Source organism: Tursiops truncatus, chromosome 17 (assembly GCF_011762595.2).
Source record: "Tursiops truncatus isolate mTurTru1 chromosome 17, mTurTru1.mat.Y, whole genome shotgun sequence".
NCBI lineage: Eukaryota > Metazoa > Chordata > Mammalia > Artiodactyla > Delphinidae > Tursiops > Tursiops truncatus.
In genome coordinates this window covers 68,016,225-68,038,686 of record NC_047050.1, presented here as the reverse complement: position 1 = coordinate 68,038,686, position 22,462 = coordinate 68,016,225, and the positions used below count along the sequence as shown (strand labels likewise).

The 22,462-nt window shown below is 41.9% G+C and overlaps 1 protein-coding gene across 8 annotated transcripts in view; it reads left to right on the top strand.

Moving 5' to 3' along the window:
- Window positions 1–22,462, top strand: part of ASAP1 (ArfGAP with SH3 domain, ankyrin repeat and PH domain 1) — a 349,999-nt gene that overhangs the window by 200,378 nt on the left and 127,159 nt on the right. For all 8 annotated transcript variants that reach the window (XR_012327408.1, XM_073794762.1, XM_073794764.1 and 5 more), the window contains one exon: window positions 2,814–2,886. Coding sequence is in view for 7 of the 8 variants with exons in the window: in XM_073794762.1 (XP_073650863.1) it covers window positions 2,814–2,886 (73 nt within the window). In the remaining variant the exon portion in view is untranslated. The remainder of the gene's footprint in view (window positions 1–2,813; window positions 2,887–22,462) is intronic.

Genomic DNA, 22,462 nt, shown 5'->3' with positions numbered 1-22,462 from the left:
AATATGTATATAAAAAATAAATGGTGGCTGTTACTAGAATTATTTTTTAAAAATATCCTTACCACAAAAGCGGTTCCGCAAAGGATAAACCCTTTGGATCCCATCTCTTAAAATGAGTGCCTATTTGCACTTATTTGCATTACTGTCTTTCCCTCCCAGTCTCCTAGCAACCTAAATGTCTTGTAGTTTCTTAACACAGATTTGCCTCTGAAAACTCGTGGATATTGCCTTCTTAAGATGAGGCTGCTTTTAGTTTCAGTTCTTCACAGATACCATTGGAATACAGAACTGGGTAGTGATTTGGAGGTGGAGTTTTACTGTGAAGAACTGGGTTCAAATTCCTACTCTGTCACCTGGGCAGGTTACACTTTCTAAGCCTCTGTTTCCTCATCTATAAAATGAATCCAGTAATAGTACTTATTTCATAGGGTTTTTGTAAGAATTAAGTGAAATAATCTATGTAGATCTCAGCACCTTTATGACTAAGCATTTATTAAAATGTTAGTTATCTTCCTTCTGTCCTCTGATGTACAGACCTCAGATCTTTGAAATTACTCAAACTTTGTCTCTTCCTCTGGAGCTGTGTCATAAAACATTGTGTCCTTAAATGTGATATGCAGTATCACTGGCATTAGATGAGGTGATTTGAGGTAGTGAACAGACGAGCATTTTATGTAGTTAGAGGCACATAGTCATTTTTAGGGTATCTTCTATTAATGTTGAGTGAGCCAGCTCTTTAGAGTGTATTTAAATTTTTTTAAAAGATGTGAAACGAATTTAAAGAAAAATGTTAATTAAAAAGAAGTGCAGATGGGACGTGGCTGTGAAAAAAGTTGTGGAAGTGGAAAGTGAGTGATGGGCAAGGTAGAAATAGCGTTAACCCACAGTCTGCAAAGCGCTGGTTTTTATCCCAGCATCCCATTAGATTTGGGATTCGGGAGACATTAGTGTAAAATGTGATTTTAGCACTTTCTGGCTTTGTGACTTTGAGCAAGTTAGTAAATATTTCCCTCCCTCCCTCCCTCCTTTCCTACAGATATTTATTGAAGGCCTATCACATTTCCTTAGCTGAAAAATATAGATGCTACTTCACAGGATTTTTGTAAAGATGTAACTCAAAGAGATAAGATATCTATTTGGTACATCTTCTCTACAAGCTTATGCCTGGTGTAGTAAGTGCTCAGTAAACTTTAGTTCTTGTGTCACTTAGGACTTGTGGTTGCAAGTGATAGAATCCCAACTTCAACTAGCTTCTGACAAAAGGAATTTATTGTCTCACGTACGTACTCAGTCTACAGGAAGGTTGGCAGTGATATAGACTTGGGGACAGCTGGGAGCAAGGACTCAGTTGCCACCAGCACCCCTTCCACCTCTTGTTTCTGGTGCTTCGTCTCTGTTAACATCATCCTGTCTGGCCAGATTCTTCCACACAGCTAGAAACAGAACCCCTGATGGCCCCCAGGCTCGCATCATCGGAAAGGGGCTGCATGTTATGATCCCGGTTCCCAAGCTCAGAAATCCTAGGCAGGACTGAGCCCAGCATGGGCCCTGCTCACCTGGCCAGTCATGGGTGCTCAGAGAGCAGGAGCCAAAGGAAAGGGGCAGCACCCAGTGAACCCCATGTTTAGAGTGGCAGGAAAGCCCGTTTTGCAGAAGGGGAATAACAGATGCCTGCTGCCATCACCTTGCCCCCTGCAGCTCCCCCCGTACCCTGCAGAGAGCAAGTACTTACCCTCCGTGGGCTTCCATTCGCTCACCTGAAGTCTTGAGGTTTAGATGATGTAAAGGCTGTGAGTGCACATTGAATGTTTTTAAACTTTATTATACAAGTTTATTTTTATTGCTGCTATTGCTCCTGCCCTCCAAATCTTGACCCACCCTCCAGGGGTTCCCAGACTGTGAATGGACCGTAGACCTTGGGAAAGCAGAGAGGGGCTTGAATTTATTCTAAGAAGTTAGGTCAGCGTGCCATGAGTATGTCTACATTGACTTGTTTTTGAAGTGTAATACACACATACAAAAGGGTACATATCCTAAGTGTGTGGTTTGATGGATTTTCACAAACGAAACCCAGTTGTGTATCCAGCACCTGGGTCAAGAATCAGGAGTGACAGTCCCCCAGAAACAGCCCCCTCACCCGTGCCTTGTAGATCACTGGAGATGTGTTGATTCATCACCTAAGAAGTCATGTACAAGCATTACCTGCATCATGGTAGCATTTCTCATGTTGTGCTCTTTTAATAAACAGAATGTTTTAAATACACGCGGCATGTCATTAAAAAAAATTTTTTTTTAACTAAAAGGAATCCTCAAGTTTAAAAGCTTGAGAAGCTCTTCGGGGTCACTCTTGCTTATCACACTCCCTTAAATGTTTTCGTTCTGGCTGAAATTACCATTAGGTGATAAGATGTGTTTTGTTCCCTGGGAAGGTGTCATCCATGTCATATGTTGGCCTTTCTCCCTTCCCAGGTTGTAAACTCTCCGAGTGAAAGAATCAGATCTTAGGTATCTTATTTTTTCTTTCCTGTGCATAGCTTAGCACGGTTACCGACTGACTACCAGCTTATCCATTTCACCCAGTGTTGAGCTTGTGGAATGACCGTATTTATCCCCAAAATATAACTACTCAAATCCTGGGCGCACTTCGTGTCTCTGAAGGGGTTCATTGTTGATAAATATACCAGTTCGCTGTTGCTGCAGTGCTCAGCACAACAAATGCAGTTATGAATGAGATTTTCTTTAGTTCCTTTTTTTTTTTTTTTTAACTTACCAAGTTTTCCAACATCTTTTTCCCCCCCATTTTTCTCTTCTAGGCTCTAGACCAAGATAGAACAGCCTTACAGAAAGTTAAGAAGTCTGTAAAAGCAATATATAATTCCGGTCAAGGTAAGTACTTACCAACACAGATAACACCAATTACGTGTATTGTCTGCAGTTTTTTGTTATTTGTTAAATGCTAAGCTTCTGGAAGACTTGATACAAATGGAAAAACAAGTAAGTCAAAGAAATCCAGTTTTTCTCTTTTTTTCTGTCTCTCCTTTCAGTCCAAACCTGTTACTGCTTCCCAAGTAAAAAAGGAAAAACATTAGTTGCAATGGGTTTTATTACACAGTGAAAAACTTCAGTAGAGTTATAGGTAATTTTGCCACAAGTGACATAGGAGATATGTAAAATTCTCTTTGTGTGGTTGGTCAGACTGTAATTCGGTGGCCTCAGTTAAACACATGAGGATCTTCTCCATCGGAAGTGTACCTGTACACATTTGAAAATCCGTATTGGTGACAGGCGTGGGGTGAAAGTTAGGGGACACATGAGGACGAGGCTAAAGGGAGAGACCTAGACAGACCTGCCAACTCGAGTCTTTGCATCTGGCTCAGGGCAGGCCAGGTAACCTGTGTCACCAAATGTTTTAGCTTTGGTCAGAGACTTTGTCGTCTTGGAGAGAAAAGTATGTTGTCAGTGGATAAGAAGAAATAAACCGAATTAAGATAAACAGTAGGTAACCACAAGAAATGGTAGGTTCCAGCGCCCCAGGGAGGGAGAGGCCTGCAAACATAAAATGAGTTTCAAGGTCTCTGACTCACATCTTTTGTTATTGGTATTGCAATACCAGCTCGCTCTCCCAGAGGCCAGGTCTCTAAGAGATCAGTTGTCTGTAACAGAACACCTGGGAAGGGAAGGCAGCGGGGTACAATGGAAAGGGCATGCTCTGAGGTTGTATGCTTGTGGGTTTGCACCCCTTCTCTCCCTCTAACCAGCAGCGTGACCTTGAGCTGGTTACTTCACTTTTTTGAACCTCCATCTTCTCTCTAAAACGGGGATCGAATATTACTCATCCATAAAAAGAAATGTAATTGAGTTACTTGTAGTGAGGTGGATGGACCTAGAGTCTGTCATACAGAGTGAAGTAAGTCAGAAAGAGAAAAACAAATACCGTATGCTAACACATATATATGGAATCTAAGGGGAAAAAAAAGGTCATGAAGAACCTAGGGGTAAGACGGGAATCTTTATTCAGACCTACTAGAGAATGGACTTGAGGATACGGGGAGGGGGAAGGGTGAGCTGTGACAAAGCGAGAGAGTGGCGTGGACATATACACACTACCAAACGTAAGGTAGATAGCTAGTGGGAAGCGGCCGCATAGCACAAGGAGACCAGCTCGGTGCTTTGTGACCACCTAGAGGGGTGGGATAGGGAGGGTAGGAGATGCAAGAGGGAGGAGATACGGGGATACTTTGTTATAAAGCAGAAACTAACATACCCTTGTAAAGCAATTATACTCCAATAAAGATGTTAAAATAAATAAATAAATAAAAAGTAAAACGGGGATCGTGAGATTCCAGGGCTGTTGAAGGGATTTAAGTCGCTAATATCTGTAAACGTTTTACCACCCATGGCAGTTCAGTAAATGCAATACATTAATATGTATTTTTTATATTTTATTTACATTTATACTCACTCCTGTGATAAAATCATAGGGTATTTCCTGGTCCTCCTCCTCTTGTCAGAGCTGGGAATCAGTTGTCTCTTGTCTTCATTAAAGCCCCAGGCTTAGGGCACTCTGTAATCCTAATTAACACATTTTGTACCCTGGTTCCTGGAGACGTGTCTCTAATTTCTTTATATCCAATAAAACACTAACTTCTAATCAAGGTAGGTAAATGATATTTGTCTGGTATTGTAGTGACCAAATGGTGCTTTAAGTCTTGGCCTAGATTATACACCTAACTTACAACCTATGTCTTAGCTTCCTTCTAATGAACTCCGATGAGGTGGTAGCCCTTAACAGGGGATGTGAGTGGGTTAAATAACTGGAAGATGGCACAAGGGGCTTCTGAGGTGCTGGTATCGTTCTGTTTCTTAATTTGGAGGGTGTTACATAGGTACGTCTATTTCTTGATAATTCATCGAATGCTACGCTTAGGATTTACGTACTTCTCTGTATGTATGTGTGTGTGTTATGCTTTATATACAAGTAGGTTCGTTGAAGCATTGACTGTGATTTGGTAAAACAGAAAACGGAGATTTGTTAAATAAACAGTAGTGTATCTATATAATAGAACACTAGACAGACTTTATAAAAAAGGAACTTAGGTGTAGCGTAGATCTAAGTTTAAATCCTAGCTTTGTCACTGCTTGTTAAAGTAAATTATTTAACTTCCCTGAGTCTTGGACTTCCCTGGTGGTCCAGTGCGTAAGACCCCACACTCCCAATGCAGGGGGCCCAGGTTCGATCCCAGGTCGAGGAAGAAGTCCTCATGCTGCATGCAACGAAGATCCCGCGTGCTGCAGCTAAGACCTGGTGCAGCCAAAATAAATAACTAAATAAGTAAGTAAGTAAATAAGTAAATAATGACTTCCATGAGTCTTAAATTGCCTCACCATAAAATGAGAAAATAATATCTAATTTACAGGGTATCGTATGGACAAAATGAGGGACTATTTAAGGCCCCTGACACACTGCCTGCCACGCAGTACATGCTTCACACATAGTAGATGGGAAAAAATGGCAGGTAGGTCAATAGCATGGGTGCTTTCTCTATATTAATTCAGCCTTTCTGTAAGTAATGTTGGGCCAGTCTGATTTTATAAAGAGCTTAATGAGCCATTATCTGCCTAAGGAGGAAATGTCAGTTCTCCATGATGGTATGGTTTCTGCCTGTGAGTCACAGAGGGAGACTCTGGTTTACAGCTGTGAGGCGCTGCCACATTTACTCTGCCCGGGGCTCCATGTGACTTTCTTACCCAAGTGTCCTTACTCAAGACACATTTCTTGCCTTGGCCTCAATGACCACGTCATTCAGCAGCTCACACAAAGGCTCTTGTACTTGGGGATGTGCTTCTTTAAAGCATTTCCTTGGTCCCAGCTGTCCTGGACGTGGCAGTGGGGAGAGGTTGTCCCTGTGTGTATGTAAGGTGGCGAGTTGAAGGGGGGGTGAGGGCAGAGTTTGGCTGCCGTTTCCTCTCCCAGATGCTACTCTCCTGTGGTTGGGGGGACCGCAGCTGACTGAGCTTTGAATCCCCCCCAAAGGTTTCCCCTTTGAAACCTGGATTCAGGGTTGTTGTGTGTACTTTGCCCTAGGTCTGCACTAGCCAGTCACACATGGCTTTTTTAATTTAAATTAATTAAAATAAAATTTAAAGTTCAGGCCCTGCATCTCAGTAGCCACATTTTGAGTCCTCGGTGGTCATGTGTGACTGTGGCTACAGCACTGGGGGGTGCAGACACAGGGTGTCTCCGTCATCACAGGAAGTTCTGTGGCTGTAGAGCACACAGCCCGTAGTGTAATTGTTAGCCTGTCTCTCATGCATTAGACCCGTGAGTCTCAATCCTGGCTTTTCATTAAAATCATCTGAAGAGGGAATTTCCTGGTGGTCCAGTGGGTAGACTCCACACTTTCACTGCCAAGGACGCAGGTTCGGTCCCTGGTCGGGGAACTAAGATCCCACAACCTGTGCCATGCAACCTAAAAATAAAGTAATGAAATAAAATCACCTGAAGAGCTCTTAGAATACAAAAACAAGGATTCCCCGGGCCCTCACACTCCAAGAGTAGCTCCAGAGTAGGGTCCAGTAGTGGGATTACAAGAGTGTTACTCCCCAGGTGACTGTAAATGCAGCTAGAGTTGAGGACTGCGTCAGTGGCCTGGGAACTCCTTGAGGAGGGCCGGTTCATCTTTGTATTATTTTGTGAATTTGCCAACCTAGTTTATTAGCTTAGCAAATATTTATTGAGCACCTATTACATGCTACTGTTCTGGGTGTTGGGTATATTAGACAAATCGGACAGACTCTCTGCCTTTATGATAATTTTACAGTCCTGTGGGAGAGAGAGCTGTTAATCAGACCATCAAGCTGGAAAGTAGCTAGAGTTAGAAACTGGCAAGTACTACGGAGGAAAGCTTGCCGGGTACAAAGAAGAAATCTGATTTAGTTTGAGGAGCGTACTAAGGGGAATGTCTCTGGGGGACGTGACATTCATTGGGTGTTCATGCTGTACTAAGATAAGCCCATCAAGCCTTTGAGGTAAGTCTACCATTATCTCCAGTTTATAGATGATGAAGCCGAAGCATAAAGAGCCAGACTATGTTGTCCAGGATGCGCAGCTAGCAAGGAATGGAAGGAGAGCCTAGCTGACTCCAGCTTTGCTGTTTGCGGCTGTGGACGTGTCTTCTACCTGACACTTGGCCAGGGCTCAACAAGCATGGAATGAATTGCCGCGTATCAGCTGGATGGGTCCCCAGGAAGCTTTCTGTCAGTGGCTGTTAAATATTCACTAGTCATGAATATTCATGAATGAATCCATCACAGGTACCCTCCCAGCATAGGGGCCACAATAGCAGGTATCACTCCTGTGCCCTGGAAGTGTGGGGGTAAACTCAGATCTCAGCGACTGCTGGGGCCTGATAGGGTTTCTGCAGTCACCAATGATTGCAGTATACCCAGGTTTTTGATCAGCCGGTGTGGGCAGCACTGTGATATTTAATTCTTAAAAAATAGCAAGATGAGTAAAACAGTGATGTTGCAGATCTTTCCATGACACATGCTCGGTGGAATCCAGGTCATTCCCGTCCAAGGGCTTTTTGGCCTCTTCCAAAGAAGCCACAAGAGGCTGAACCCTGGTATCTGTTTCCCAGTGTGTTTTCATAATTTTCTTGTTTTCTCACAGTGCTTATGACACAAAACCCGTCTGATGTGCTTTAGAAATTTAAGAAGCATTTCTGTATTTCTAGTTTGAGAATACCAACCACCCACCTCCCCAGAATGATTTGAAAGATGGTGGAGAATGGTGAAAGGTCTTACTCTTAAAATGTATTTATTATTTTTGCACATAAGCTTTGTCAGTATTAATTAGTAAATGATATAATAAGAGAAATTTTATTGGAAAAACAAATTATCTCCCTTCAAGCCCTTTAGTTTGAAATGGCTTTGGGAATTTGTCTCTTTCTCTTACTTGTCCCCACTGTGTATGAGGAGATTTTAAAAAACAGAAAAAAACTGAATTCTGTGAGCTACTTGGATCATGGGGAAATTTTCCAAGCCATTCAGTTTTCCTGTGTTGTTTCTAAGTTTCGAAGTCTTAACAATATTAAACTGTGAAATATATTGTCATTTAGAAAGTTCTTCTTGGTGAATGTGTTCCTTCCCTCCTTCCTCGTCTCTCCCCCTGATATATGTTTAAAACAGCTAGTAGTTTCTTGAACATCGTAGAGGTTTTAAAGTATGTTGCAATTCTTTGGGACTTTTTCTTTCAAAAGAGGGAGCCTAATTCTCTTCGCCTTGAATGTATGCCAGAATTACAACTCTCCTCTAATGAAGAGAGTGTAATAGCAGTGATGCCGTGTGATTTCCAAGGCCAGTTCATAAAAGAGATGGCTTCCACCTAGGTCCCTCCAACCCCTTCATTTGTTTTGGAGGAAGCCAGCCACCATGTTGTGAGGACACTCAAGCAGCCCTGTGGAGAGAGATCTTCCACCCAAAACCACCACTAAAGAGCATCTGCTAGCCCCAAACCTTCAGGTGACTGCAGCCCTAGCTGGCATCTTGCTCTCCGTCTTTGAGTGAGACCTGAGGTCAGAACAGTAGAGGTAGGACTGGCAGTCATAGGATTTCTGCCCCTGCTCGCAGGGGCATGTGTATGCATGTGGTGGGTCCAGTGTAGGTCAGTGTGTGTCTCTAGAGAAAAAAGAGCTTACTGCATCTCAGTGCTGTTGAAAAAGAAAGCGATACACCCTATACGTCTGTAAAATGGAAGAGTCATGTGGTTCATTGTAAGCATGGGGGTACCAAATTTGTTCTTCTATCAAATGACTTAGTTGAGTTGAATTCATTAATGTTTTTGAACAGATATACTATTATTATCTAAACACACACACACGTACACTTTTCCTTGGCAGTAAAGACCCAGGATATTCCTGCTACTGGGGCTTTTTCTATGATTGAAAAAATAATAAATTTTTTTGCACAAATCAAAATGTGTAATTTATTACTATATGTGGCTTCCTTAAAATTTATGCCAAGATATATTTGGAATACATTTTAGCTTATTAGTGACACATGGTGCCCATTAGAAATCTCTGTAACATTGTTAGTCTGAAAGCTTGGATTCTTAAATCCTTTAATTTTAGCGAATACAAAAATGACAGTGGTATGTAATTTGATTACAAGTATATGATATTTCTGAAATACAGCTGGATTGTCATAAATGGTTCCATAACCTTTTCACGTCAGGAAAGGAAGCCCTAGGCTTTCTCACTGCCTTCTCTTTTATTCCCCTTTCATTTTCAGTTAGAATTACGTAGTGAGTGGTTTTACAGGAACATTTGTGTTATTTAAAGCAAAATTGAAGTGTGATGTTCACCCCAAATTTTCATTTTGATAATTTATTTTAAGAAATAGCTCATTGTGTATGATGAAATCTAAGATTTTAAAGGTAAAGTGCTAAATTCATCAGTATACAGGAAGGGAATGTTTTTGCATCCAAGTAATTTCACTTCAGCTACTTTTTTAGTTAACATTTTTTCAAATTTAAAGGTATAGTGTGAAGTGAATTCTAAGTAGAGTTGGTAATTAAGTTTAGAGTCTTAGTTGTAATGGTATTTTTAATCCTGTGGTTTTCAGTGGGGAGAAAAGTTTTCTTAACAAGGATGAATAGAGATAAAATAGATTAGAACTTTAATGGAAAGAATGTCAAGAGGTATACAGAGAACATAGTGTGTGTTTAGAAAATTTTCTCCTTTTTGCTGTTTTCCAAGTTTGTGGATGAAAATCTGATCTTTTTAAAAAAAATTTTTTGAATTAAAGTGAGCTTGTTATAAATAAGTAAGTAAATAAATAAATAAATCTAAGCCCTAAGAAGTAGAAGGCTTTAGATAGAAATACTGTAAATACTTTTGGTGGTGGTTGTAGTGATTTAAGCAAAGTCTAAACAAATTACTTTGGGCCTTCAAGGCATTTTGCATTCTTGTGGATCCATCATTACTTCTTAAGAGATGAAAACAAATCAAACTGATGGGTTCCTTCAGAATGGTCAAGGAAGGACGCTTTTCCAAAAGGGGGTATACTTATCCAGGAGAGAGTATTACTCCTCAAAAATCCAGAGGGATTTTTTCAACTGCCTTTAGAAAATTGAAGTCTCTTTCCAGAATAATCTTATAACTCCAGGCTCTTTGGGAATCGACAATTTTTGTATTCAAGGCTCAAACACTCTGTGACTTGAAATCAGAGGCTGTCTGGGGTGTGTGTGTGCGCGTATGTATGCACTTCCTCCGTTTTGCCGGTCTGGAATGAGTGTTCTCACTTTTAAAATGAATTAATATTTTATAATGTTTGCTTGCAATTTATGGGAGCATGCTTCATGAGAAAGTAACTCATTTTAAATGAAATTGGGAGCACTCATTCCACAACCAGTAGTTTGGGGTTTTTTTAAAGCAAAAATAGTCTGTTAAAGGTGACTATAAAAAACATGTTTCTGTACCTTAATGGTCCAATTTTGATAGAAGTAATAAATTATAGCCACCATTTGTTGAGTGCCTACTCTATGCCAGGTGCCTGTTGTCACTTAATCATCTCCACAGTCCTGCATGGAAGACATTATCATCCCCAATTTAGGGGTGAAGGAACCTGGTTTAAATTAACTGACACAGCTAGTAAGCTTAAGTTTAAACCTGGCTTAAATTACTTAAATTACAGCTCGTCAGTAGCTACAAGTTTTGAAACTTAGTTCTTCATGATCCCAAAGCTGCTGAGCCAGAATTGCCGGATTATTAACTGTCAGAGGTGAGTGCGGACCCGGCATGGGGCACTGAGGATACAGTGGGGCGCAAGGCTTGTGGGCACACCGCTCTGGAGTACCTCACATGTGAAGAGAGACAGACGAGTGAAACAAGCAGTAATCCTGTTGCATGAAAGTGCCAGATGGGCCAGTTAGAAAAGGAGCAGTTTTATTACTTCAGATACAAACTAGAGCTGGAATTTAGGATGACCCTGAAAGTATTTCTCCAAGCTCACTCCTATTACTATGTCCTTTGTAATTAGCATGATTTATACATGACAACAGTGCCCTTAAAATAATATATTCTCGGGCTTCCCTGGTGGCGCAGTGGTTGAGAGTCCGCCTGCCGATGCAGGGGACACGGGTTCATGCCCCGGTCCGGGAAGATCCCACGTGCCGCGGAGCGGCTGGGCCCGTGAGCCATGGCCACTGAGCCTGCGCGTCCGGAGCCTGTGCTCCGCAACGGGAGAGGCCACAGCAGTGAGAGGCCCGCGTACCGCAAATATATATATATATATATATATATATATATATATATATATATATTCTCTTAACATAGGCTGAACATGCCTGCTGCACACCCTCATTAATTTATTGTGGGTTAGTTCAGACAGGTTAGGGATCAAATGCTGATTTAGTCCCTGATTGGTGGCCGGGAACCTGTGGACAGAGAACACTTCAAGCAATTGGTTCTTCATTTCTGAAAATGGAAGGATAGTTTCTACCTCATTGGACTGTTGTGAAGCATAACATGTGTGATTCAGACCCAGTAATGGTGGTGCTGGTGGTTACCTTCATCCTCATCAACTTGAGGCTTTCTGAAATCGTGGGGAGAGATTAGGGACAAACATAGTTTGTCATCTTAGATCCACTACCATGGAGATAAGTGCAAGATGCTTCACCTTGCCCCCCACCCCGCTTCAAGCTTCAGTTTTCTCATTCCTAAAATGGGGCAGTGGTGCCTACTTTGTGAAAATTGGGAAACATATATAAAATATTTAATGTGGTACTGGGACATAGTAATCAGTGATAATTATTATAATTACAGTTAATTGCAAAAAAATTAATCAAAACTGGAAAAATTTTTAGCCAGTATTTCTTCAGATTATTTATTTATTCTTATATTCTTTTGTCTTTCTGAGATTCCAGTAACATTTGTGTTAGATATTGTCACCACAGGTCATTAAGACTCTTATTTGTTTATTTCTGGTCTTTATACTCTTTGTGTTTCAGTTAGGGTAATTTCTACTTACCTGTCTTCAAGTTTACTGCTTCTTTCTTCTGCAGTCTGCTTTTCAGTCTGCTATTAGTCTCACCCAATTAATTTTTTATTTCAATACTGTAGTTTTTAGTCCTTGGATTCCATTTAGTCCTTTTGTAGAATTTTTATCTCCTCTGAAGTTCTTCATCTCTACACCCATTTTGTCCAACTTTTCCTGTAGATTCTTGAATATATTTGTAATGTTTATTTTTGAAGTTGTTACATACTAAATCCAACATCGGGGTTGTCATCTGTGGTTCTGTTTCTCTTGACGTTTCTCTCTTGATTTTTGGCTACAGGTCTTCTGTTTCTTTGCGTGTCCAGTAGTTTCTGTTTGCATGGTAGACGTGGTGAATTACATGCTGTAGAGACGCTGGGTTGTTATCTGTCTATGAAGTGTGTTTCTTTTAGTACACAGTGAAGTTGCTGGTGGTCGCCATCACCCTGGTCCTGTAAAAGGCTTTCTTAGGGTGAGTTTATTGTAGTTTTGCTCATACTCCCAGGCTATAGCCCTTAGTCCTGTTCCATGCTCCGGACTCCTACGGCATGATCCTCTGGGACTTCAGCCCACAATGTTCACCAAGCCCTGCTAACTTTGTAGGACTTGAATTCCATCCTTTTCTCAGCATTGGGAAGTGGCTGAAAACAGCTCAGTCTAAGGTGCTGTTTTCCACAGGGCTTCTTGGAATAGCATTCATGCATGTGCAGTTCAGGATCAGCCTAAGGGTTTGAAGGGAGAGTATATACAGATGTGCGGGCTCTCCTTTCTCTGACTTCCACCTTTCTAAGATCCCTCCGCTCAATTTCCAGCTGCTAACGCAATCCTGACCTCTGACATCTTAGCTCAGTGAGATGCCACTTTCTGCTGGAGTTCTGTTCTCCTTGCCCAGCATGGACTGAGGTCTGCCAGCAGGAGAAAAGCCAGTTAAAGATGCTCTTCCCCAGAAGCGTTCCCTTCCGTGAAGGGTGAAATATCCCTGCCTGTTTCTTCATGCCTTTGCTTGCTCTCCAGTGGCTTCCAGTGGTTGTTATTTTTTATATTTTGTCCATCGTTTATCAATGTTAATGACAGGAGCATTAGCCTGGTACAAGTTACTCTGTCATGTTATCAACTGCAGGCCTTTAATTATAAAAACTATATATGAGCAATTCATTTATTAAGCACATATTGAGCATGTAGCTGGAAGGGATTGACAGAACACTCTTGGCTCACAGGTGGTTACTATGTTTTAGGGCATTTGGACTTAAATAAATAGATAATGGATGACAGATCATGACAAGTGACTTAAGAGTTGAAGGTATACCTTCACCTGAGGTTAGTGGAGTTGAAAATTGGCATTTCATTGATTCAGTCAAAACTGTTTATTAAGTGCCAGAGAGGTGAGTGGGTAATAAGATGAACGGGATAAGTAAAAGGTAATAAAAGTAATAAAAATAAGTGATTTCTGCACTCTTGAGCTTACAGTTTTATTGCAAAGTAAAATATAGTTACCTATAGGCACACTTTATTTGAAGTTAGATTTTAAAGTCTGCATGAATGGAAAGTAACCTATGGGGTCAAAATAAGCCTTGAAAATCCTTGGATGGCCTGTAAAGTACACTTAAAATACAACATGCAGCGTTTCTACATAGTATCGGCGTTCCTGTAGGAGCCCTTCCCACTCCAGGGACACATGCTCGTTGAGTGGAATGGGGGGCCCTCTCTCTCTTTTTCTTTCAGATCTTCTAAGTTAAATCTCATCAATTAAAGGCACAGATGTGTAACCCCATTTGTGTTTTTCAGTCCTTCTCGCTAAGCCTATTTACTGTTTAAGGATTCAGGTTAATGATTATCTGTAGTTTCTTTTCAAGACCACCTTTCTCCTTTGGACAGACCATTGCAGTTAAGATTCTACAGCCTGCCTATACCTTGCTGCCTCTTTGTTGCAAACTGCATTTTGACCACTTGGATGGTTTATATCTCATACAATTCGGATTGTTTTTTCCTGTATAAAGATATTTCACTTAAACTGTCAGAGTCTGCAGGAAAGCCAGGGTCTTTGGTTTTATTTCTGTGTATGGTATTTTCCCCAGGTTTGCTTAAACCCTCCCTTTTTCATACACGCTCCTCCGACCACCTGGGGTAGCACACGTGAAGCAGCTGCATCACGGCTCTTCACATTACACACCATCTGACGGCAGCCATGCTCTGCGTCACATTACACACCATCTGACGGCAGCCAAGCTCTGTGATAACCTCCGGAAAGCAGTCGTCCATGAGTTGAATTCCATTTGTGGTTTAGGAGTGGACAAGAATTCTAAAGTGTCTGTTTCCAGGACTGGAGGGACTTTCCAGATGAGTCTTTAACCCGGAAAGATAACTACTTATTGATTTTTCTGATACCCTGTTAGGGTATGGAAATCAGGCAGGTTGCAGCACTTGATTCTGAAGTGTTTTTCATTGGTAATCAATCCTGTAAGACAGAACGCTCAGGGGCTGTCAGAGGATGACTTTGCAGGGATAGTTTGTCGCTTGCATTCACAGGCAACAGAAGGGTATTCTTCCACGTCTCAGATAATTGATCTAACATACACTTTTTCTCTGTGGAGACTTGCAGGGGCTGCTACTCTGGAACACCTGGGGCTGATTTTTTTTAAATGGCATTTTCTATTTGATTTTTTTTTCCCATGTGGAAGTATAATGTGTATTAACATGTTTGCTGTAGAATATTCGAACGAGCTAAAAGAAGAAAATACTAATTGGCCATGTTTCTTTTTAAACTCTTTTTTTGTGTGTGCATTCTCAATCACAGACGGCACCCTTAGGCGGCACCCGGCACATGGGTAATTCCGCATACCTCCTCCTCTGCTTTGTCTGCCCTTGGAGTGATGCCTTTTCCAGGAGTTCTGGGATGGAGAGAAGAGTCCTGCTGTGTTCCTGCTGTGCTGCATGCACAGTGAGGAGGGGCCACAGGGCAGGAGAGCTGGGATGTGACCTCTGCCCAGGCTAGAAGCAGCTGCACATTTCTTAGCAAGCCCCTTCATTCCTTAGGACCTCATTTTAATATCTAGGAAACAGAAAAGATGATCCCTACCATGTCTGTGTATGAGTTAGTGGTTATAAAATGACATGAAGATTCTTTTGCAGCCTAAAATGCACAATACATACCCTAAGGGGAGTTCATGGGACCCAACAAGTAATGCTTTTCCCCAGTGACTGAAACCAGAGGCCAGCTCAGCCCCCTTGATCTCATCTGTGCACGTGTGCTGCTGCCCTTCCTTCAACTCGCTGGACTCTCTGCACCCGTCCAGGGTAAGAAGCTTTGTCCTTGGATTCAGCTAACATTTCCTCTGTGATTCTGAACTTTCTGGGATCATAGATGCCTTTATAATCGGGGAAAAATGGATCTTCTCCTGAACGAAAAACAAAAACAAAACTTGCAAGGCAGGATTTTCCAGTCAATTTTAGGGGCTTTTGGAGCCCCTAAATTCCACGTAATTTATTAACCAGGAAGCTAAAGCTCAGAACAACTAAGGGATGCACCCAAGGGCACATACATAATGACCTAAGTAATCTTTGTATCTCAGTATGGGTGCTTGATGAAAGTTAATGAACTAACAGTAAAATGTGAAGCCATATTTTTTTTTGGAGCCATATTTTTAAAGCACATCTTTTTATAAGAACACTTGGCTCCACTGGACGATGGGCACTCATGCTGTGGGAGACTGGAGTAGGAGAGGAATTGCTTGTCTCCTTTCTAGCTTTTTTAGGGGCCAGATCTGAAGTTACCTCAGAAGCCATCAACAAACCAAAGTGTGATGTGTATTTGATCTGGCAGTTAGGAAGCCTCAATAATGGAGCCAGGATAGGGAACATTTCTGCTTCTGCTCTAATGGAGTGATGGTCACGTGCCATTTAAATGCTGAGTAATAGCCTTGTGGAACTCTGCGGGCATCTTTTCTCGGGGTTCTGTTAGTTAATGGATTTGTCAGTGCTGCGGAAATGGGAGTCTGCACGCTGAGTTTCCACATAACAACCCCAGGGGCTGGGGCAGATTCTCGCAGAAGCTTGGCTAGAACTTTGAAAGAACAAATTCAAATTCAAAATGACCTTGACAGATCAGAGTAGTGAATCATCCAAAGTGGTATGGAGAAAAGCAATTTAAAAAAATGTGCACAGGGCTTTCTGCCTCCAAGGGTGATACCTTTAATCTTAACAATAGACCGGTGCAGGGAGTGGGTGTGGGAACAAATGGGAAAATGGAGGCCCAGGGATGTGAAATAACTTCTCACAATCAAGTAGATGTTGTATCTCAGAAAAAAACAGACTCTGGACTCTAAATCCAGCCCTTATTCCCCGATAACACAGTGTCTTGTAAAATGAAAACTGGTTGTTTTCAGGGTCACAGGGTAGGTGTTGCTGGCTTTATGGATTGGTGTGGCAAAAGCGATCTGAGCCCCAGTATGACAATGAACAGGAACGGAGGGCAGTGCTTTTTTTTTTTTTTTTTGTGGTACGCGGGCCTCTCACTGTTGTGGCCTCTCCCGTTGCGGAGCGCAGGCTCAGCGGCCATGGCTCACGGGCCCAGCCGCTCCGCGGCATGTGCAATCTTCCCGTTCCGGGGCACGAACCAGTGTCCCCTGCACCGGCAGGCAGACTCTCAACCACTGTGCCACCAGGGAAGCCCAGAGGGCAGTGCTTTTAAACTTCACCTGCCTGGTTCTAGACTGAAGATGGTGAGCTCTGGAGAGACCCAAGGCCCCAAGTTAGTCTCTTCTTAACCCCTGGGTACTTGATGGTGCCTTGATGGCAGGCCGTTACCTCTTACCTGGAAGGTGCTTTACCCCAAGTTGACTTGTTAACCAACTATTTATTCTTCAGGTTGCTGCTCAGTTACCGTCTTTTATGAAACCTAACCTGCCCCATCCAAGTTTTACCACGTGTTCATTGATTTATCCGATATTGAATGGATATCTACAACAGGCCATGTTAAATAAGCAATGTATTTTCATACAGCAGAAAGGAAATAAATTAGAACTCTTCCTCATGCCATGTGAATACACCCATTGCTGATGGATTGAGTATTTAAATATTAAAAAGAAAATAAAACTGAACTAAATACTAGAAGGTTTAGGACATACTTTATCTAACATTAGAACCCTTCTTCCTGCTGTGTGAACAGATGAATTGCATTAGATTAAAGATTTCGATGTTTAGAAAAAATACTGAACGTTAGAAGGGTTTAGGAGTAGAAGCAAGGCAGGAAACCCAAAAGTCTTTTGAGTAGACTGGTATATTTGACTCTGTGAAATTTCAAATATTCTGTATGGCAAAGGACACCATACAGAAAGTTAAAAGACTAGTGGGAGGGACTTCCCTGGTGGTCCAGTGGTTGGGAATCTGCGCTCTCGCTGCCAAGGGCCTGGGTTCGATCCCTGGTCAGGGAACTAGGATCCTGCAAACCGTGTGGCACAGCCAAAAAAAAAAAAGACAAATGGGAGAAAATACTTGCAACAAAGATTGCCATCCCGTATGCAAGACGGTCTTTTTACAAATAGGGAAAAGACAAGCAATGGGAAACCAGGCTAAGTGTGTAAACAGGCAGAAAAGGAAATGTGAATGGACAATAAAATTACAAAAAGTTACTCAGGCTTACTATAGTCAAGTTTTTCACATCCACGTGGCAAGAATTAAAAAGAATAATGACAGGGCTTCCCTGGTGGTGCAGTGGTTAAGAATCTGCCTGCCAATGCAGGGGACATGGGTTCGAGCCCTGCTCTGGGAAGATCCCACATGCTGCGGAGCAACTAAGCCCACGAGCCACAACTACTGAGCCCACGTGCCACAACTACTGAAGCCTGCAATCTAGAGCCCGTGCTCTACAACAAGAGAAGCCACTGCAATGAGAAGCCCGCGCACCGCAATGAAGAGTAGCCCCCACTCGCCACAACTAGAGAAAAGCCCGCGCGCAGCAACGAAGGCCCAATGCAGCCAAAAATTAATTAATTAATTAATTTTTAAAAAAAGAAGAAGAATGACATATATGTGCTGATGGGTTTATAGAGAGCTCCGTCCTTCCATGTGTGCATTGCTGTTGGGGATGTGACTTGCTACAACCAACCTCTTCTGGAAGGAACATGGCAATATTAATTAAAATTTGAAATGTACACCCTATCCCTCGACAGTTCTGCTTTTGTGAATGTATCCTTCCAGAGATAAAGTGATAGCATGTAAGAGCTTATGTATAAGAATATTTATTGCAGCACTGGCTTTTGGTGGCAAAAAATTGGAAGTGTCTCAGTAGAGGGATAGTTATATGAATTGTGGTAGAGTTTATTATGGAATATAATCACAATTAAAATAATTAGATTTAATTGTACTGAATTTCTCTATCTTTATTCAGTAGGAAAAAAGCAAGCCATGGAGTCTTATATGTAATACCACATTTGTTTTTTAATTATTTATTTATTTGTTTGTTTTTTGGCTGTGTTGGGTCTTTGTTGCTACACGCGGTCTTTCTCTAGTTGCGGCAAGGAGGGGCTACTCTTCGTTGCAGTGCGTGGGCTTCTCATTGCAGTGGCTTCTCGTGGCGGAGCACGGGCTCTAGGCGCGCGGGCTTCAGTAGTTGTGGCTCGCAGGCTCTAGAGCACAGCCTCAGTAGTTGTGGCGCACGGGCTTAGTTGCTCCGCGGCACGTGGGGTCTTCCCGGACCAGGGCTTGAACCCGTGTCCCTGCATTGGCAGGCGGATTCTTAACCACTGCGCCACCAGGGAAGCCCCACATTTGTTTTTTTAAAAGTGAGAAAAGGGGAGAAATCCTTATTTGTGTATTTTTTAAGCGTAGAGAAAGTTTACACTACAGATTATTAACTTTGCTTGTTTCAAGGAGATGATTGGAGAAAAGGAACGAAATAATACTTTTTATCTTTATACGTCTCTGTAGTAGGGTATGAATTATTTTTGTAATTTTAAAAACAAATGAAATTAAATTTGTGAAAGTGTGATTTGTGCTACAGAGTATGTGTAGGATAGTATAAAAGAATCACTCGCCCCTCTGTGCCAGCGCTGTAATTCATGACATGCATCACATGGCTTTATTATGGCAGTTGCAGTTCATTGTTGTTTCGTCCTTGTCCCATGGCCCATGCTGAGTCTTTTTTGTAGGAAGAAAGAAGACTTGTTCCAGGAAAATTCACTACATGCAGTGAGCATTTTACTGAGCACTAACTATGTGCCAGGCTCAACGCTGGGGACTTGGTGTATAACAACAGATTACACAAGGCTGGGAACCCACACATTGCAAGAGATTGAGAGTGAATGACAAGCTTGCCTTGGAGGTCACACTTGTTTTTGACCTTGAAAGAGGCAGGCTAGGCCTGGAATTGTGATGGAGCTTGGTGGACTGGGAACTTGGGCTAGGTTGTATAACTATAGTATAATAATACATATATTCAGGCTGTCCTGAAGATTTCTCTAAGATCATGAGGGTAAACTGATAAACACAAGCTTCTCTGGATTCTTGGCATGGAAGATAACTTGCATAAAGATCTTGGAAGAGAAGCTAGGCTCCCAGGAAAGAGAATATAGCAAACTAAGGAAGTGAGACTTGCTTTGGAGTGAGGGATGGTACCTCCCATTTCATGAACAGACAGCGTAAGCCAGATGCACAGTGAGGCACATTATAGGGTTTTTTCATCCATTTCACGTAATAACTCTATCAGGTAGGTATTACTGCAGTTAAGAAAGCAGAGTCAGAGACACTATAGAAATTGCTCTAGATCCGTGGCTGGTAAATGGAAGATCTGGGATTTGATCCACAGTTGTCTTACATATCTTGGAACCCTCCAAAAAATACCATAATGTTTGGATTCTCTTTGAATGTCCATCACATCAGAACTTCACCCTGGGTCTCAGGGTGAATGCAAGTAATAAAAGTGAAGATATTTTTAGGGACTTGTATGTACTTGCTAGATGTTATCCATCACAGTTCACGTATGAAGCTGAAGCCCGGAAGAGTTAGGTGCCTTTTCCAAGGTCACACATGGCCAGGCAGGGCCAGAGGGAGATTCAGACCCAGGTCTCTGTTCCACCCAGGACGGTGCCCCTCCACCAGGTGATGCCTCCAGGAACATTAGGTTGGGGCTGCTCTTTAGGAGGGATTTATTATGAGTGTCTTCCAAGCCTTATACTCATTAAACAGAAGTAATCCTTTGTGGTTTTCTCGTGTTCTCTGTTGTTGTTACTGCTGCTGCTGTTCTCCCCAAAGAGCTTTCACAGTAATTATGACATCTTTACCTCTCAGTAATCAGCCTCCAGGAGTAGGCTGGGTGGGTATTATTAGACCTGTTTTCTAGATGAAATTAAAGCCCCTAAGAGCCTTAGTCGCCTGACCAGGGTCGTATGGTAGAGGCTGGAACTAAGGCCCAGGTTTTCAGGTCCCTCCATCACTTGGCATCTGGCTAAAATTAGAAGACATCTAGGGGCTCCAACACTTAGCCAAGCCTATTGGTTGATAGCATAGGCTTTGGGGAATTCTCTGGCGGTCCAGTGATTAGGACTCAGCACTCTCATTGCCAGGGCCTGGGTTCCATCCCTGGTCTGGGAACTCAAATCCCATAAGCTGCGCAGCGTGACCCAGTAGGTAGGAGGGAAGGCACAGGCTCTGCAGTCAGCACGTGTCATCAGCTCTTATTAGCTGTGTGACCTGAGGCGACTTGTTTAACCTCCCTAGACCAGTTTCTGCATATATAAAAACGGGGTAATGTTAGCATGTTCTTGTGAGCATTGAATTCTCAGGAAGAATACCTGACACAGTTCCTGGCACGTTAAGTCACCAAAAAATTTAGCTACAATTAATTGTTATTATTGCAGTTAATAACTGTTAACAAGTATTGTTATGATAATTATATCATTGTCATTGTTATGGGCCAGGAGGTCTGATTCCCCTTTCTTTCTTGTTATTTATCATTAAGCCTTTCATGTAGTAGATTCCACGTAGGTGTTTGGGGCACACATTCCCGTGTCTGTCAGTGGAAAAGGATAGGTTTGGAATCAAATGAAGTTGGGTCCTAACCTGGCTTCACCACTGTGTTTCCCTTTTCTTATCTGTAAAACAGCTGTCTTGCATTTTAAGGTATTCTCTGTGATGGATCTCACTACACAGTTGGTTCTTAATAAAGGACCGTGTCAGAGAGTCAGCGGTGGGTAAAGTCTAACAGGGTGACAGTCAGGCAAGTTCCCCTCAGAGAAAGGCCTGTTTAATCATTGCTGTGCTTTGGAAAATTCTGAGAAGGGCCTCATTGGGAAATATACAAGGTATTTTTAAAGAGTATTGAACTTTACTGTATTCCCAAGGCACTTGTTATTGCCAGCCGCTAGGAATGTGAACTCTGAGTGGGCGCATTGATTTCACAGTACTGTCGGAAGCCCCTGCCGCCCGGCCCAGGACGGCCAGCGTGCTGGTGCACCATCGTTACTGTCCTTGCCATTGTAGAAATTTATTGAGTCTATCATGTACCATTCAGTATCCTACTTAATCACTGCAGTACCTCTGTGAGGTCAATGCCATTATTATCTCCATTTTACAGGATGGGAAGGAGGTTTAGAAAACAGTGAAGTTGCTGGATCAGTGCAATCACAAAGTATAAGTGATGGACCTGGAATTGGAATCTGAGTCTGTCTCACTTTAAGATATGGGGGAAAGTCCTCAGCTCAGAGGTTAAAAAACCCTAATTTCAATTCCCTTATTTATGAGCTGTATGGCCTTGGGCACGTTTTTTGTATCTACACAATAAGGGTGATAACAGTACTTATCTCGTAGACTTCTTTTTTTCTTCAAGATTTCAAGTGAATTAAATTGATTTTGATGATTCTATGATTATGATTCTATGATTATTTTGAGATTCTATGATTATTTGAGAAATTAACGAATACAGAGAAATAAAGGGATGAAGGAAAAGCAATGTAGATGATTGTTTCTGTTATTCATGACTGAATAGCCAACTACCCCAAAACATAGTAGCTTGAAACATTTATTTTATTATCTCCATGGTTATATACATTGACTGGGCCTATCTGGGTGATTCTCCTGCTGCTAAGCTGCAGTTATGGGAACAGATAACCGGTTGTCTCTTGTCTTTCTTGATAATAGACATGCTACCAGATGTGAAGTGACACCTCGTTCTGATTTTGATTTGCATTTCCCTAATGATCAGTGATGTTGAAAACCTTTTAATGTACCTGATGGCTATTTGTATGTCTTCTTCAGAGAAAGTCTATTCAGATTCTTTGCCCATTTTTTAATTGGGTTATTTGGGGGTTTTTTTGCTATTGAGTTGTATGAGTTCCTTTTATCAGATAATAGGTCATAATCTATTAATTTAATAATATAGCTAAAGATTTATAAATTTTTTTTTTTTAATTGCGGTACACGGGCCTCTCACTGT